This window comes from Mustela nivalis (assembly GCF_964662115.1).
Source record: "Mustela nivalis genome assembly, chromosome: X".
NCBI lineage: Eukaryota > Metazoa > Chordata > Mammalia > Carnivora > Mustelidae > Mustela > Mustela nivalis.
The window spans coordinates 122,180,600-122,195,104 of NC_139040.1; the positions used below are offsets into that span (position 1 = coordinate 122,180,600).

The 14,505-nt window shown below is 42.0% G+C and overlaps 1 protein-coding gene across 1 annotated transcript; it reads left to right on the forward strand.

The window, feature by feature from the left end:
- Nucleotides 1-567: 567 nt before the first annotated feature.
- PIGA (phosphatidylinositol glycan anchor biosynthesis class A) lies at nucleotides 568-13,423 on the forward strand. Its single transcript, XM_082717022.1, has 7 exons — nucleotides 568-943; nucleotides 2,951-3,725; nucleotides 7,799-7,931; nucleotides 8,833-8,965; nucleotides 9,124-9,330; nucleotides 11,062-11,265; nucleotides 11,698-13,423. Exons 2-7 carry the CDS (start codon nucleotides 3,008-3,010, stop codon nucleotides 11,740-11,742), a joined length of 1,440 nt encoding a protein of 479 aa, XP_082573148.1. The 5' UTR covers nucleotides 568-943; nucleotides 2,951-3,007; the 3' UTR covers nucleotides 11,743-13,423.
- Nucleotides 13,424-14,505: the final 1,082 nt, after the last annotated feature.

Consider the following 14,505-nt stretch of genomic DNA (forward strand, 5'->3'; position numbering starts at 1 on the left):
ACCAGTTTGAGTGGGACTTGCTATTTCGGGTCAGACCTAAGAGTTTTTTCTTCAGAGTGTAGGGTTGCCTCATAAAACACAAGATACCCAGTTAAGTTTGAATTTCAGATCAACAACAAGTACTTTTTTAGTAAAAAGTCCCCAGTGTTTGGGACATACCTGTATAACCTGTATTCACCTGAAATTCAAATTTTTATAAAACTTGATTTTATTTTACTCTTTAGCTGTGTGTTTTCATTTGCTACATCAGGCAACCCTAGCAGGGGGCTCAAGAACAAGCTCGGTTCTGCTGCTGGCACAGATAACCACAAACACAACGCCGCCACGACCCCGTAGCCTTCCGCCCCCAAAGTCTCTCCAGTCCCAAGCCAAAGAGAACGGGATTCCAGAGAAGAGACGCTGTAACTAGGTAACCAGGACGCGAACCCACCCGACCTCCACCAGAATCCAGGTTTAGAGGTGCGGTGCATCCTGGGAGTGAGTTTTCTAAGTTCTGCTTCGCTTCCAAAAGCCACCGGACTACAACTCCCAGCAGCCCTAAGGGCTCGCAGCGAGTCACGCTGGGATTTCTGACTTTAGCCTGAGGAAGGCTGCTGGTAGGCTGCTTGTGTCAGAAGAGACGGGGGACGGCTTCTAGAGATTCGTGACACTAAGAATTCATAAGAAAGGTTACACCGACGACTACTACTTTCGATGCAGAGAAAACAAGTCTCCCCGAACATTGCGAAAACATGTGCCTACGCGCGCTGACGTTACCGCCCACGCTGAAGGGTGGGGACCGAGCGGCGCTCCTGCACGTGACGCCAGCGCATCTTTGCGATTGGCCGCCTCGGGGGCGCGGAGCTCGGGCGCGGACGCCTCGGATTGGTGTTTCGGGGCAGCGGGGTGGGACTTTGGCTGCAGCCGCGGGAGGTCCGGACACTGGCGGCCATGGGACTTGCCGGTAAGTGCGCCTCTGACCCTGCGCCGGCGCTCTTGTCCGCTTCCGGATGGGACAGGGCAGCACCCGTGGGAGTGTGGCCGGCGATGGAAGGGGCGAACCCGGCGAGGTTTAGAAGCTCGGAAGTAGGGGGTCGAGAACCTTCGGAGTCGAGCGGGGCTGAGGGTTCGCTGGGGCGGCCGCGCTGGAGCCGGTTCCGCCGAGATTGAGGCGGACAGGGTGAAGGGCTCCGGGACCCCCAGCCTCACACACCTGCCTACTGTCTGGCCATCATCCTCCTTTGGGGCCTGGCGAGACCCCGCTTGACTCCAGCGGGGTCGGTGGTTGAACGGGGTCGTCCCTTCCTTGGCCCTGGCGCTCTCCGGTGACCTCTCCAGTGAGTGGAGCCGGGAGTGAAGCCGGGGTATTGCCCAGGGTGTGGGTGTTGGTGTGGAAACAACGTTCTCTTGACCCAAGCGCCCGCGGGGTCTTCCTAAAGCTCCTCGGGAGCGGCTACTGCTGACTGCCCAGGGATTCGTCGACCATGGCTGGTTGTAAATTTACGGCCGTCTCGCATTTGCCTCTTAAGTGTCTGGGTGGAGACCTTGGGCAAATCGCTCAACTTGTTTGGCTTCTCATTTGTAAAGCAAGGGAGGTATTCCTGGATTTCCAAGCCTCTCGTCGGATTTAAAATCTAAGATTCTGTGATTGTTCCGTTTGTTGAGCTTTTACGCCTTAAAGATGTTAGGCGTGATAACCGGATGGAAGTAGGCAGACTCCACAGTGTTTGCAGGTTAATGACAAAACTTCAGATAATTTCAAATGGTTCTTTGCTCACTTTGTTTTTTTTTAATCACTCATCTTTGTAAATTGAATACAACTGGAAATTCAGGTTTAGGTGACAAACCACAGTAAGAAAATGTTACTGAAACCTCTTCAAAGTACAAAACGGAAGAATCGCAGTATTTGGTAATCTTGAATCTTAATTAATAAATTGAGGTCAACAAATACTTACTGAGTATTTCTGAGACTGTGTTTAAAATACAGATGACTTTGTTGGCAGGAATAGATAGATAATTAAGAGTTTACAAAGGCAGTTACTTTGCATTTCCTGAGTTTGTAGGTGAAATCAGAAACACAGATCGTTAGGATGGCTTTCCATTGTGTAGTTCAGTTTATGGAGGTATGAAAATCTTATTTGTAAATCTGAGGAAGATTGTCACTAGCTTTCCAAAACACTCTTTAGCTTTAAAACTAAGAATCTGTAATAAGACTGAATATTGAGTGAATTTTGTGCTGATAAGGATCTAGGGGACCCCTGAGATCAATATTTCCTACTTTAGATGTAGGAAATAGCCCCAGATCTGCTCTACCTCGAATTGAGCCTTTATCTTTAGACTTTAAACCAAAGAGAGAGAGAGTTCTGGAAGTAGGCCTGTGTAACTGAAAGAAAGGTTAAGAAAGAAAATGAAAGCAGTTTATCGCCATTCTTGAAGAAGGAAGAGGAAAACAAAGATGGATGCTTGTAGCATGTGTGGTAGGCGCTCCTTGAAAAAGTTACTGTCAGAAAGATACTTAGGATGCCAGGTATATTTTAGTATATTCACTATAAGCTATAGTGAATAGCAAAATTGTATGGGATTCGCCGCATCAGTGGCTTAAGCTCTAGAGCAGGGCGGGCAAACTTTTTCTGGAAAGAGCCATATATTTAATTATTGGAATGAACTGGTTTGTTAGCACATTCTTCTGCACTGTGATGTAACAAACTAGTTTTTAAAAATTAGGTATAGCAGTATTTTTAAAGCAAAATTAAAATGTAAGGGCATTGTGGAATCAAGTTTTGTTGTAGAGCACAGAGGAAGTACTAAGCAAGTAAATGTCAGATGAGTCATTTCATTATATGCTTGTGTTTTAGTTCTAGGGGGAAAGCTAGCAAATGTACATTAGCATAAAACAGTGTTTTTGTCTGGATTTGGAAAATGTAATATATTTTGTCGCTGAGCTGAGATCTTGTTTTACTCTCTCTTTCAGGTACTAGACAACACATAACCAAGTTGCTCTAAGGACAAATGCCTAAACCATCTCCGCATGGCTTATAGAGAAGGAGGTGGGCGTGGCCAGCCCTCCTCGGCTCTGCACTCCTGTGTTAGCCCTGGAAGTCTCTCCACATGTAGGACCCGTACCCATAATATATGCATGGTGTCGGACTTTTTCTATCCTAACATGGGAGGCGTGGAAAGCCACATTTACCAGCTCTCTCAGTGCCTGATTGAAAGAGGGCATAAAGTCATAATTGTCACCCATGCTTATGGAAATCGGAAAGGCATCCGTTACCTCACTAATGGCCTCAAAGTCTATTACTTGCCTCTGAAAGTCATGTACAACCAATCTACAGCCACGACCCTCTTTCACAGTCTGCCATTGCTCAGGTACATATTTGTTCGGGAGAGAGTCACAATAATCCATTCACATAGTTCTTTTTCTGCCATGGCCCATGATGCCCTCTTCCACGCCAAGACAATGGGGCTCCAGACAGTCTTCACGGACCATTCCCTTTTCGGATTTGCTGATGTCAGCTCGGTGCTTACAAACAAGCTTCTAACTGTGTCTCTTTGTGACACAAACCACATAATTTGTGTCTCTTATACTAGTAAGGAAAACACTGTGCTAAGAGCAGCACTGAATCCTGAAATAGTGTCCGTCATTCCTAATGCTGTAGATCCTACTGACTTCACTCCAGACCCATTTAGGAGGCATGATAGTATAATAACTATTGTTGTTGTCAGCAGACTTGTTTACAGAAAAGGTAATGAAATGATAGCTACAATTGCACTGCACAGACTTTTTTTTTCTTGTAGAAAGCTGTTGAATACTTGAATGTAATGATTGTTTGGCTTTTCGTTTTGTTCTATGGTTTCATAACTACTTCTGCATTAAATACAGCAAAGAAAGGTGTAATATACATTCAAAAATAAATTTCTGGAGTGGTAGCGAATGCTGCCCACTCCCCCCCCATGCCTGCCCACCTTCGACGCTTTAATAGTTACTTAAAGATAAAAACAGTAATCTGATGTTGTTTAATAGGTCAGGTCTTTTTAAAGTTAAAACAGCCCCATATGTGTGATAAGAAGTAAAAGGCTGAGCCCACCGCTAGCCATTTCTTTCTAATGGCAAAAGTCATGTCTTTCATTGTAGGTATTTTGGGAAACTCAGAAAAGCACAGGGGTGAAAACTAAAATCAGCTGTAACTGTACTGTTCAGGGGTGATCCTCATGAATATTTTGATTTACAACTCTCCTGTGTTTTATCGCTATCCTCAAAATCAATGAACTTGTCCCCCACGTGGCTCTTTGGCAGCTTGCTTATTTCATCTCATCGCAGATTTAGACATTAAGAGCATGTAGGCAGGTAAGTGGTGAAGGCAGGGGGATTAGACAGCCTGGAATCTGATCCCGGCTGCATCCTGTTGTGTGATTGAGGACAAGCTACTTAACATCTCTGAGTCTCAGTTTTTTCATAGAGCCTCGTGTACTAGAAGCCTGGAACAGTCTGGTTCAAAACCTAACTGGTCTTCAGGGTAGTATTTGAAAACTTGTCTAGTAATCAAAACTGTCACTCCAAGTAGGGAATTATTAAAAAGATAACAGGTTCCCTTCCTTAAATACTTGAGTTTAACCCCAAATGTTATTAACATGCACTGAATTGCCAATAGTCTGAGGTTGGCCTGCAGGCGTAAGAGTACTGGTCTACCGCTTGGAGCTGCATCAACTTTCTGGCACAGTCTCCTTCAAAAAGGATAATTTATCGTTGCCAATTTGGGTTCCTTGTAAGTGGGGCGAGAACGTAACAGTGTATGAAGTAACGTACTTCTGGATTCTTAACTGGTTTTTGATTTTATGTAGTGGTTTAATCTGACTAGAGCTTTTCTCCCTAACTTCGCTTTGTTGAATATTTCGAACCATTCAGCTTAGTTTCATAGAAACTTATTCCGTCTGTTTATGTGCTGTTTAACTAAATGTCCCAATGCGATAGCAAGTGTAGCTGGCATCAGATGCGTGGACTAATGCAGCTGATTGTTGGTGGGCAGGAAGTGCGGCGGTGGGATCAGCAGCATCCCGGTGCGGCTAGGGAGCGGTCCGAAATCCACGCACGGGCCTTGGTCAGTAGGCTTTCCATTGGGAACAGAGCCTTGGTTGATCGAGCAGGTTGGTGGGAAAACCACTGAACGTTTTCTGGGGTGAAGGCATGCTCTCGTGATGTGCTTTCTTTTTTGAATCAAGAAGATGTGACTGGACTGGCATTCTCTGGTCTGAATCCCTCTTGGGATATTGGTGATGTGTTTGTCATGACTTAGAAAACGTGCCTAGTTTGTCTTTTAATCACCTTCGGGAGCTAGCTAGCCGATTGAGCATGTGATACACATGTGGTGGAGAATCAGAGCAAAACAGTTTGTACAAAGATTAAACCTGTTACCTTGACTTCGCGAGCGATGGTATTTTAACCAGCTGAGTTAACCACCAGCCACAGAGCGAAGGTATGGCCTGTCCTGTTCTCAATTTAGTACTTTAACAAATATTGAACCCTCTCCGTATGCCAGACATGGTGCAAAAAGTTAACATTCTCAGAAGGAATGGCCGCATCCATAGCCCAAAAGTGAGTAGATGTATTTATGGTCCGTTACTTATTAACTAATTAATTTCCATAGGAGGTGTTCCTTTGGACCAGCTCTCAGAGGCCCGCTGCCACGTATTGAGGGAGAGAGGCTAAGTCCCAGTTCTTATCACCCAGGTCTTCTGGCTGCTGTCCTCCCTCTTTAGAGCCCGTTGTGCTCTCAGTCAGGGTGTCACCGTGCTCCCGTGTGTGCGCAGGCTCGCCCCACTTCCTGCTGCGGTGGTAATGACAACTTCCATTTGTATTCTGCAGTTGATAAAGCCTGTGCATGGTACAGTACCTCACTTGACTCTCCCAACATCTGTAGGGTAGATGTTATCTGCATGTAACAAAGAAACTGAGTCTCAGAGAGGGTAAGTAACTCGCTCAGGTTACACAGTAAGTATCAGAGATGACAAACATGAGTTCAGCTCTTGAGTTAAGGGCTCCTGTTCCCCTCACATCTGGCCCAGCGTCTAGGTATATGCAGACTGATTCGAGTCTTTAAAATATTGTTAGACTGAGCTTTAAAAGCAGTTCGAATCATGATTTTTCTTTGTCCATTTTGTGTGACTCTGGTGATTGAAAGCCCTTTTCTGTGTTCCATTGTGTTAGACACTTCTCAGAGTCAGGAGAGTATCTTTTATCATTTGGGAAAAACCTTTTATTCTTAGAATAATATTATAGATCATTGATAATATTCATCAGTTCCATTTCTTATAAGGTGGTTGTCCTGATTAAATGACATGATGCACTTAAGGGACGTAGCAAAAATGCACCATGATGTAGTAAGCACTCAGCAGATGTGACTAGTTTTTACCAGCTCTTAGGATTATTACTGTGTATGCGTTGCACTTTTCAGTTGAAGAATGGGTTCTTAACCTTCGTATTAGAAGGGAGAAGGAAAGGAAAGAAAGAAAATGAAAGAATTAAAGGAAGCTAAATGTTAAAAGTCATTAAGCCACCTCCTGGTTTAGGTAGAAATCCAGCCGATGGATTTTGTAATTGTCTCGACACAAAGGTAGCTGAGATTTTAATGAGAAGCCTTCATAATTCAGAAAAGCCGCATGTGAATTTATGTTTGCTAATGCAATCATATTTGGAAAATACTGGCGGAGTTTACTTAAATCCTACTTTGAATTATTTAATAAAAATGACCCCGTATAAATGATTTCTCCCACCATCTTTTTAAATAACTCATCTGCCTGTATTTGGGAAGATGGATAGAAAAAGTGCAATTCTTATGTATGTGCGTGTGTATGTATGCATTTCTTAAATTAATAAACTTTAACTGGGTTATTTTACATTTACTTTTACTTTCGAATGTGTCCAGTTTATAGTTGTTAATGAACTAAATTCCCAAATAGTGTCAATATTGCTGTCACTTTGGATAGCCACTTTCAGACTGGTAGGGCATGGTTTGTGCTACTGCTGTATATCACCTGAGGTTGGTTTATGTATTGTAAGAAAAACGTTTCATTAAAGAAACAAAGGAACCAAGATGCACCCTTTTGTTCTCCGTACTGCAAGGGTCTGGCAGTTGAGGTCCTGCCACCTGCATTTACTCATTCCAGGGAAGTGGGCTTCGGCAGGTTTGGACAGACTGCTCTTACATTTGGCTAATAGTATGGGGTTCATTAAAAGACCCTCCTTACAAACTGCCTTCTCACCAAAGCCAAGGCTGTGCTTCCACTTTGTGGCTTGGCCCCTTCCTGTGGTGGGAAGTGGAACACAGACATAGAAATTTTGTCGCTGAAAGAGACTTTGGACTTCAGGTACATCCGGTCTCTTCATTTTCTACATCAGAAAACTTCCCCATGATCAAAGAGCTTGCTTCTAAAACGGCCGAGACGACCTAGATCTCCAGTCAGCTGTCCGGCTGTGTAGAAAATTTTAAGCATTAGCTAGCTCAAATACCTTTTTTAGATGTAGGTAATGCAGAAATGCGAGTGAGTAACTTTAAGAATATTATGTTAGAATGAAACACAGTAGTCCCCGTATTGGGTAACAGTGGATGTCAACGGATGTATCTGTAAGATCTGCAAGTTTTAGGAGACCACTGGTAGTTGTGACATTCTACCTTCCTAGGAAAGGTTTGAGAGTTAGCTTCTCCACTTAAGGAGGGCATAGCTAATACTTTCCAAAGTGAGTGGTTTCTCAGTTCTGATTAATTTTTTTTAAGTTTCAATGTTAATATTTCCAGCATTCAACTCTATTTTATATTTTCAGGGACTGATTTGCTTAGTGGTATAATACCTGAACTCTGTCAGAAATATCCAGATTTAAATTTCATAATTGGAGGAGAGGGACCTAAGAGAATCATTTTGGAAGAAGTACGAGAAAGGTATCAGCTACATGACAGGTATTGGATTCTGTATTGTCTTGGATGAGAAAATATGTTACCTAAATTCCGTTTTGGCTCCATGTGTCTGTTAAGTGGGCTGCTTCTCCTACATGCACTTGATGTAAAAATGTAATGCAAGGCCTATTTTTTTTTTAATGTGTATAAAACGGGAAACCTTAGTTTAAAAAAAAATCACAGTCTAATTTTTTTTTGCTAGTCCAGTATTATTTGACTTTTGGGGGCAGTGGTTGGAAGTACCCTAGAAGGCACGTGTGTATGCACATGCACACACACACACACACACACACACAAAACAACCACTTTGGAAATGTTCGTAGATTTTCAAGCCTTGCTGAGTTCTGCTTTATATAGCATGGCCCAAATCATGTAAATTGTCCTGCACATACAGATTCAAATGCTTCCCTTTCTCAGTAACTTTAGAATGATGTTTGCTGTGAAGCATCAATTTAAAACAGGCCTTTTTCTGTTTAGAAATGACTCTTTAATATTTACTCTCCAAAGTATATATATTTTTTTCGCAGTTCCTTCTTTTGCCTCAAAGAGTGACATTTATTCAAAGAAAAAAAAAATGACAAGATGTCCATCCCTTGGCTCTCTTCCCTCCCCCGTCCTGTCCAAAGTATATCGATATTCTCACTAAATGCCAACGAATTTTGGAGAAGTTGAAATTTGTGTGCGTGACCAAAGTTAGAAATATGTTAGCTGTGTGAGTTTTAAGCACATAGCTTAAAAAGACTCTCTTAGATCAGAATTTGGGGTATTAATCTTTTACGGTGGAAGATACTAGAACCAGCAATAATCTAAGTATAATATGAATAGTACACTTGGCTTCTAAATGATATTTCTTTTCTAGCATGATTTTCACTCCCTTCTTTTCTTCTCTCATTTCAAAAATCAGAGTGCGTCTTTTGGGAGCCTTAGAACACAAGGATGTTAGAAATGTCTTAGTTCAAGGACATATTTTTCTTAACACTTCCCTTACTGAAGCATTCTGCATGGCAATTGTGGAAGCAGCCAGTTGTGGTTTACAGGTAAAAATCTTCGAGGGCTTTCATTGTTGGGGTTCCTATACTTGTATTTTGAAAAACAAGCAGATACATTCTGTATTAACTTTTAATTTAAGTTGGTTTTGCTGATTTTCCTGAGATAGGAATTATGATATATTATATATTCTTTTTCTCTTTTTAAGGTTGTAAGTACCAGGGTTGGTGGAATTCCTGAAGTACTTCCAGAAAATCTTATCATTCTATGTGAGCCTTCTGTCAAGTCCTTGTGCGAGGGTTTGGAAAAAGCGATTTCCCAGCTGAAGTCAGGAGCATTGCCGGCTCCCGAAAATATTCATAACGTAGTAAAGACTTTCTACACCTGGAGGAATGTTGCGGAAAGAACTGAAAAAGTATGTCATGCTAAGCAGAGGGTATTTGAAGGTTGTGTCTAAATTCTTGGCATTTCACGTACATATTTGCTTTTTCTTGCATAGGTTTACCTTTTCTGTTGCTTAAGTTTATAAAGTCTCTTCAGATGAAAAGAAATGTACTATGTACTGCTTTTGGTATATGCTGGGCTGAGTTTCTAGTCAACTTGTTGCGTTTGACATCTGAAAATAGCAGTAATGCCATCTAGAGCTTTCATTAAAGTGGGCGTAAGGAAGTTACCGAATTTTCTAGAAGTCAAAACCATTAAGGGCCAGACTGATACTAATAGCTACTCTTAGACATTTTCTTGGGGCTGTTTCTAATTCTAAAACGGGCAGTCTATTAGAAAACACCTGGCTTTGCTTAGTCCAATGGCGGCGATGTTAAAACAAACGTTTAATTCAGGCTGCTTCCCAAAATTCTTGCGTCACCTTGGCTAAATACCTTGATTTTCTATGGGAAAAGGATTTTTGCATCTCTGCACTGATTGAGAACATAGTAAGTTAGGAGTCAGAATGCTCACAACAGATGTTGGAAAGACCACAGATAAAAAGCGGCAATAGAGAATTTATAGTCGTTCTCTTAATTCTACCTGTTCTGCACAGGCCGTTTTGATCCTTTGCAAACCTCCTCCATAGTTTAACTGTGCTTATTTAGAAAATTGATGAAAGAAATTCAATTGGAGTTCATGCTGGAAATATATTTTGTCAACTGTTCTAATTCACCAGTCTCAGCACAGTTCGGACTGAAATGTATTCCAGAAGTTTTGAGGGTAGAAGAACTAGCTGGAAACAGGCTGTACCTTTCCAGAGGCTGCTGGCGTGTCGAGCCCGCCCTGCATGTCCCAGCCGTTCTGAGTTCCAAAGGAGATGGCTCACAGGTCCACTGTGTGACAATGACCACAAGTCATGCTCCAGTGCAATCGAAACAGATAAATGCTGGCTTCATTTATGTGTTCGAAACTAAGTATGTTTATGGATCTTTGTTTTTAAAATATTTCTGAGTTTCGTGCTTAGCCGCGCTTCCAAACAAACAGCAAGGCACCTACTATACCGGTTTGCAGCAGTGAATGTTGTTTTGTTTGCCAAAAGTGTCTGACTTTATGCCATGTGCTAGAATTTCCCCTGTCTTTCCCCCCTCCCTTTTATTTGGAGTCCACAAAGTGCTTCTGTATAGTCTCACCATCCGTGCTCAGCAACACAGCCTCACAAGGCTGTGGAAAGAAGAGCCTCTCTGTACCCAGAAGCGCCCTAGGTTAGAGCCCTCTGATGGTGGTTGATGTCTGCCAGCCAGCCAGAAGAGCTGCTTAGCCAAGTCAAGGAATCTTAGAAGGCCAGTCCTGCTTCAGGAAGTCACTGCTGAATTAAATATGGCCTCGACAGAGGTGACCTGAAAAACGGTTCCAACTTCTCAGGACTTTGGAATTCTCTTAGTTGGTTAGAATTGATGGCGATCTCCTAGGGGACAGGAACCCTGGCCTATTCGTCTTTGTGTGATGCAGTGTCTAGCCCCGTGTTTTGTCCAGAAGCAGCACTCCAGACGCGTTGAATCACATGGCAGTAATTACTTTGGTTTCATTAATCACATCCTTACTAAAACAATGACGACGAAATGCAAGCGCCTCCCGTTTGCATCTATAACGCATTCCTGGTCCGTGCAGGTCGTCGTGTCTTGTGGGTCAGAGCGCTCACTCTCGGCCTCTCTCCCGCCAGGTGTACGACCTCGTGGCCGGAGAAGCTGTGCTACCGATGGACAAACGACTGGACAGACTCATCTCTCACTGTGGCCCAGTAACAGGCTGCATTTTTGCTTTGTTGGCTGTATTCAACTTTCTCTTCCTCCTTTTCCTGAGATGGATGACTCCGGATTCTGTCATCGATGTCGCAATAGATGCCACAGGGCTCCTGGACTCATCAATATCCTTAAAGTAAAAAAGGGGGCGAGAATAATGAGATGTCTAAACCCAGGTAGAAGAAAGCCTGGATTATAAGGTTTTACACATTTGTAATAGTTCTAGTAAGATGATTGAAAATAACTTTGCTTTTTTTTCTTGCTTTTTTTTAACGTTACTTTAGTAAGTTATGCTACCTCTATATCATTCAATGTTTTATTTTGAGGAAAGATAAAAACTTATGCAATTCCTGAGTGTAGAAACTCCTTGCACTTACTTAAGATTTAGGAGAGAACATTGAAGCCACTCAGGTATGAAATTTTTCAGACTACTGAAGTCCCTCTAACAGAGATGTTTTAAAATTATATTTTGGGAGCTTTTGGGTGCTGAAGGGCCAAATGTTTTCTGGGCATTTTTTGGCCAATTTTAAATGTTCTACCATTAACTAGACATTCACCAGATGTTTACAGGTTTTCTTTCGGGAAGTACAACAACGATATGAACTGTTTTTGAGTCCTTTTCATAAACATTTTAGTCATTGAAGTCGTGTTCTTAGACATTCATTTGGTGCGCTCAGTAAGTGTTACAGACCGTCAGCGGGATTCTTGAGCAAAATGGTCCATCAGTTATGAGCATATTTTAAGCACCTACTGTGTGTAGAACAATGAACTCGACACATCCTGCTATTAAGGACCGGGGCGCATTCAGATGTTCTTTGTGTATCACTTGGGTGGCTCACTTCACCGTAGTCACAGTTAACAAAATGGTAAACTGTCTAACATGCCAAAAACACTCAGGCTTCCAATGCCAGGAAAAATAAATGATCGGCAGACTCCGATTTCTTTGATCTGGTCATATGCATTCTAGGTAGAGCCTTCGTCTTAATTTGTGCTTATGAAAAACCTTTTTGCTTCTGAAATACTAGGGACCGATATCACTGTTGACAATAGTGCAGAGAAACGCTCCAAGTCTTCCCAGGCATAATTGAGTCCCCTGTAAATGCCTTCATATTTTCCGAGCAGAACGGACGAGGTGTGCCATCTCCAACTCAGCTGTGACTCTCCTCGACCTTTGATAGAAGTCACTTCCCTTCACTTGTGGCCTAGCTGATGTCTGAGAAGTATTGTCAGTGTGCAGAAATCTTCACCCCAGAATGTTTTATTTATAGCCAATTGAGTCTGAAAATTGTAGAAACACAGTCTCTTTGTGGTTGTCTGTTGTTAACTGTAATCGTTGTTGCCCAGAGCCATGGGTTTTTAAACCCCAAATTATCCACATGGTGTGTCTTATTAACTCCTTGAACTCCTTAGAATACGTTTTTGTGATAAAGGACTGTGAAGTCAAAAGAAAAAGGCGCTCGTGGCGCACTAGGAAGATGCTGGCAGTATTGGGATTCTGTACAGGATTGGTTTCCTTTTTTTTTTTTTTTTTTTTTGACGACAACACTCACAAAGCTTCTTTTTTAAAAAGGTATCTTAACATGCCTATTAACCGGTTGCCACTGATACATAAGAAATACGATTTTTGTTTTGTGCTAAAACACAAATGCAATGCGATTTTTAAAACCTGCAAGTTGAGGGCTCTTTTGTTAAAAATGGGCTGACCCAAACCCTTAAAATCTTAGGGATTTTTTTGCACAGAAATTGATTTATATAAATATGAAATAAACAGTGCCAATAATCACGAAAAAGCAAGAAACAGTAACCCGTGTTTTTATTTATTCTCTTCAGCAATTTTTAAGGGCATACTACCGTTGGTTCTTACATTTTTGTTTCTCAGCATATTTTCAAGATGGCCATTTATTTCAGATGGAAATGGGATTTAAACTATTTGCATGCAAAATATGTAATTTGCAAATCAAAATTAGTTCCTTTGGTTTTAACAAATGGAGGTAAATTTGCTTGTTCTAGTAAATCTTAATTTTCGGGCTTCCTGGATACCTTAATTGTAACTTTCCTGGATACCTTAATTGTAACTGTCGGTGTTGCACTGGTCAGTATGCGCAAACATATTGTTCAATCCTGCTACTTCCATTAATTTGAAAGTGAACTTGCGGTGACGAGGAATTTATGAAAAATAATACTGTATTTCTCTTGATATTACACAAACTAGCACATATGAAACTGATTTATGAAAACACGCTACATGTCCAAAAAATAAAGACCAAAATGACATTTTGACAATTTTCTGAGTTTGTCTTGTTTTATGAAGAGAATATGATTTCTTCGTTTAACAGTGCCCCCGCACCCCCTCCCTCTTATGCGTGCTCTTTCACTGTGATTAGACATGTTGCTTGGTCTGTTAGTTAAACAGGAACTGTCCTTCAGATGATGAATTACTCTGTCATCTTTTCTCTCTAGAGTACATTCTCTCTCTTTACTCATGGAATAGCTCGTTGAATTATGCCTTTGTTTCCTGATCCGCACAAGCCCTGTTTTTGCCTGCACTGGAGTTGTCGCATGAGCCAAGCGAATACATCTAGAAGCTATTGTGTATGCGAACTACGTAATTATGCTTTCTATCTTGTAAGCTATTTTAAGAGGAATTTGAATTTTGATTTCACTTACAGGAGCCCAGCTTCTCCCACCCCTTTTGTTGGAAGCAGTGGAGAGCAGTTCTCTACGCTGGTATGTTCTGATTTATCTTGCACCAAAACTTATTTTTGGCCAAGTCGGGGTATCATAGGTCTGTGTTTACTTGAGCACAGGATTTTTTAAAGTCCTCTTTCTCCTCCTTCACATTCCCGAAAGAAGATGGTGAGATGGTAAATTGTATCCTCCTGTGGCTGGGCTTTTTTAAATATGAAATTCTAAAAATTCAAGTTCTGTACAAAATTTAATTTGTATTCACTAGTACTTCGGGGAGTTGATTTTCCTTTATCCTTTATGTTTGGCTACGGCTCAGTGGTTCTTAACTGAATATGGGTAGGGGGATAGGGGAGAAGAGGGGTGGCGATTTTGCCCCGCAGGGGACACCTGGCAGTGTCTGGAGACATCTCTGGTTGATAGCCCTGGGTAGGAGTGGGGGTGTTGGCATCAAGTGGGCAGAGGGCAGAGGTGCTGCTGGATAGCCTACAATGCTTTTGGATCCCCGCCAAACAAAGAAGGATCTGGTACCAAATATCAGTAGTGCTGATGCTGAGAGATTGGTGCTACAGAGGATTTCGTCTGAAGGCTGCTGTGAGTTAACCCCTTATTTTGTGCCCATCCCGAATGTCATGCTCAAACACAGTTAAAGACGGTTTCTCAGAAATAGCACAGATGTC

Excerpts from the sequence above, each read along its gene's own strand:
- PIGA (XM_082717022.1), top strand. The coding sequence starts at position 3,008 with ATGGCTTATAGAGAAGGAGGTGGGCGTGGCCAGCCCTCCTCGGCTCTG. Across the intron at positions 9,331-11,061 it reads TTGCGGAAAGAACTGAAAAA|GTGTACGACCTCGTGGCCGG; the intron begins GTATGTCATGCT and ends CTCTCCCGCCAG. Across the intron at positions 11,266-11,697 it reads CAGGGCTCCTGGACTCATCA|CAGATGTTTACAGGTTTTCT; the intron begins ATATCCTTAAAG and ends CTAGACATTCAC.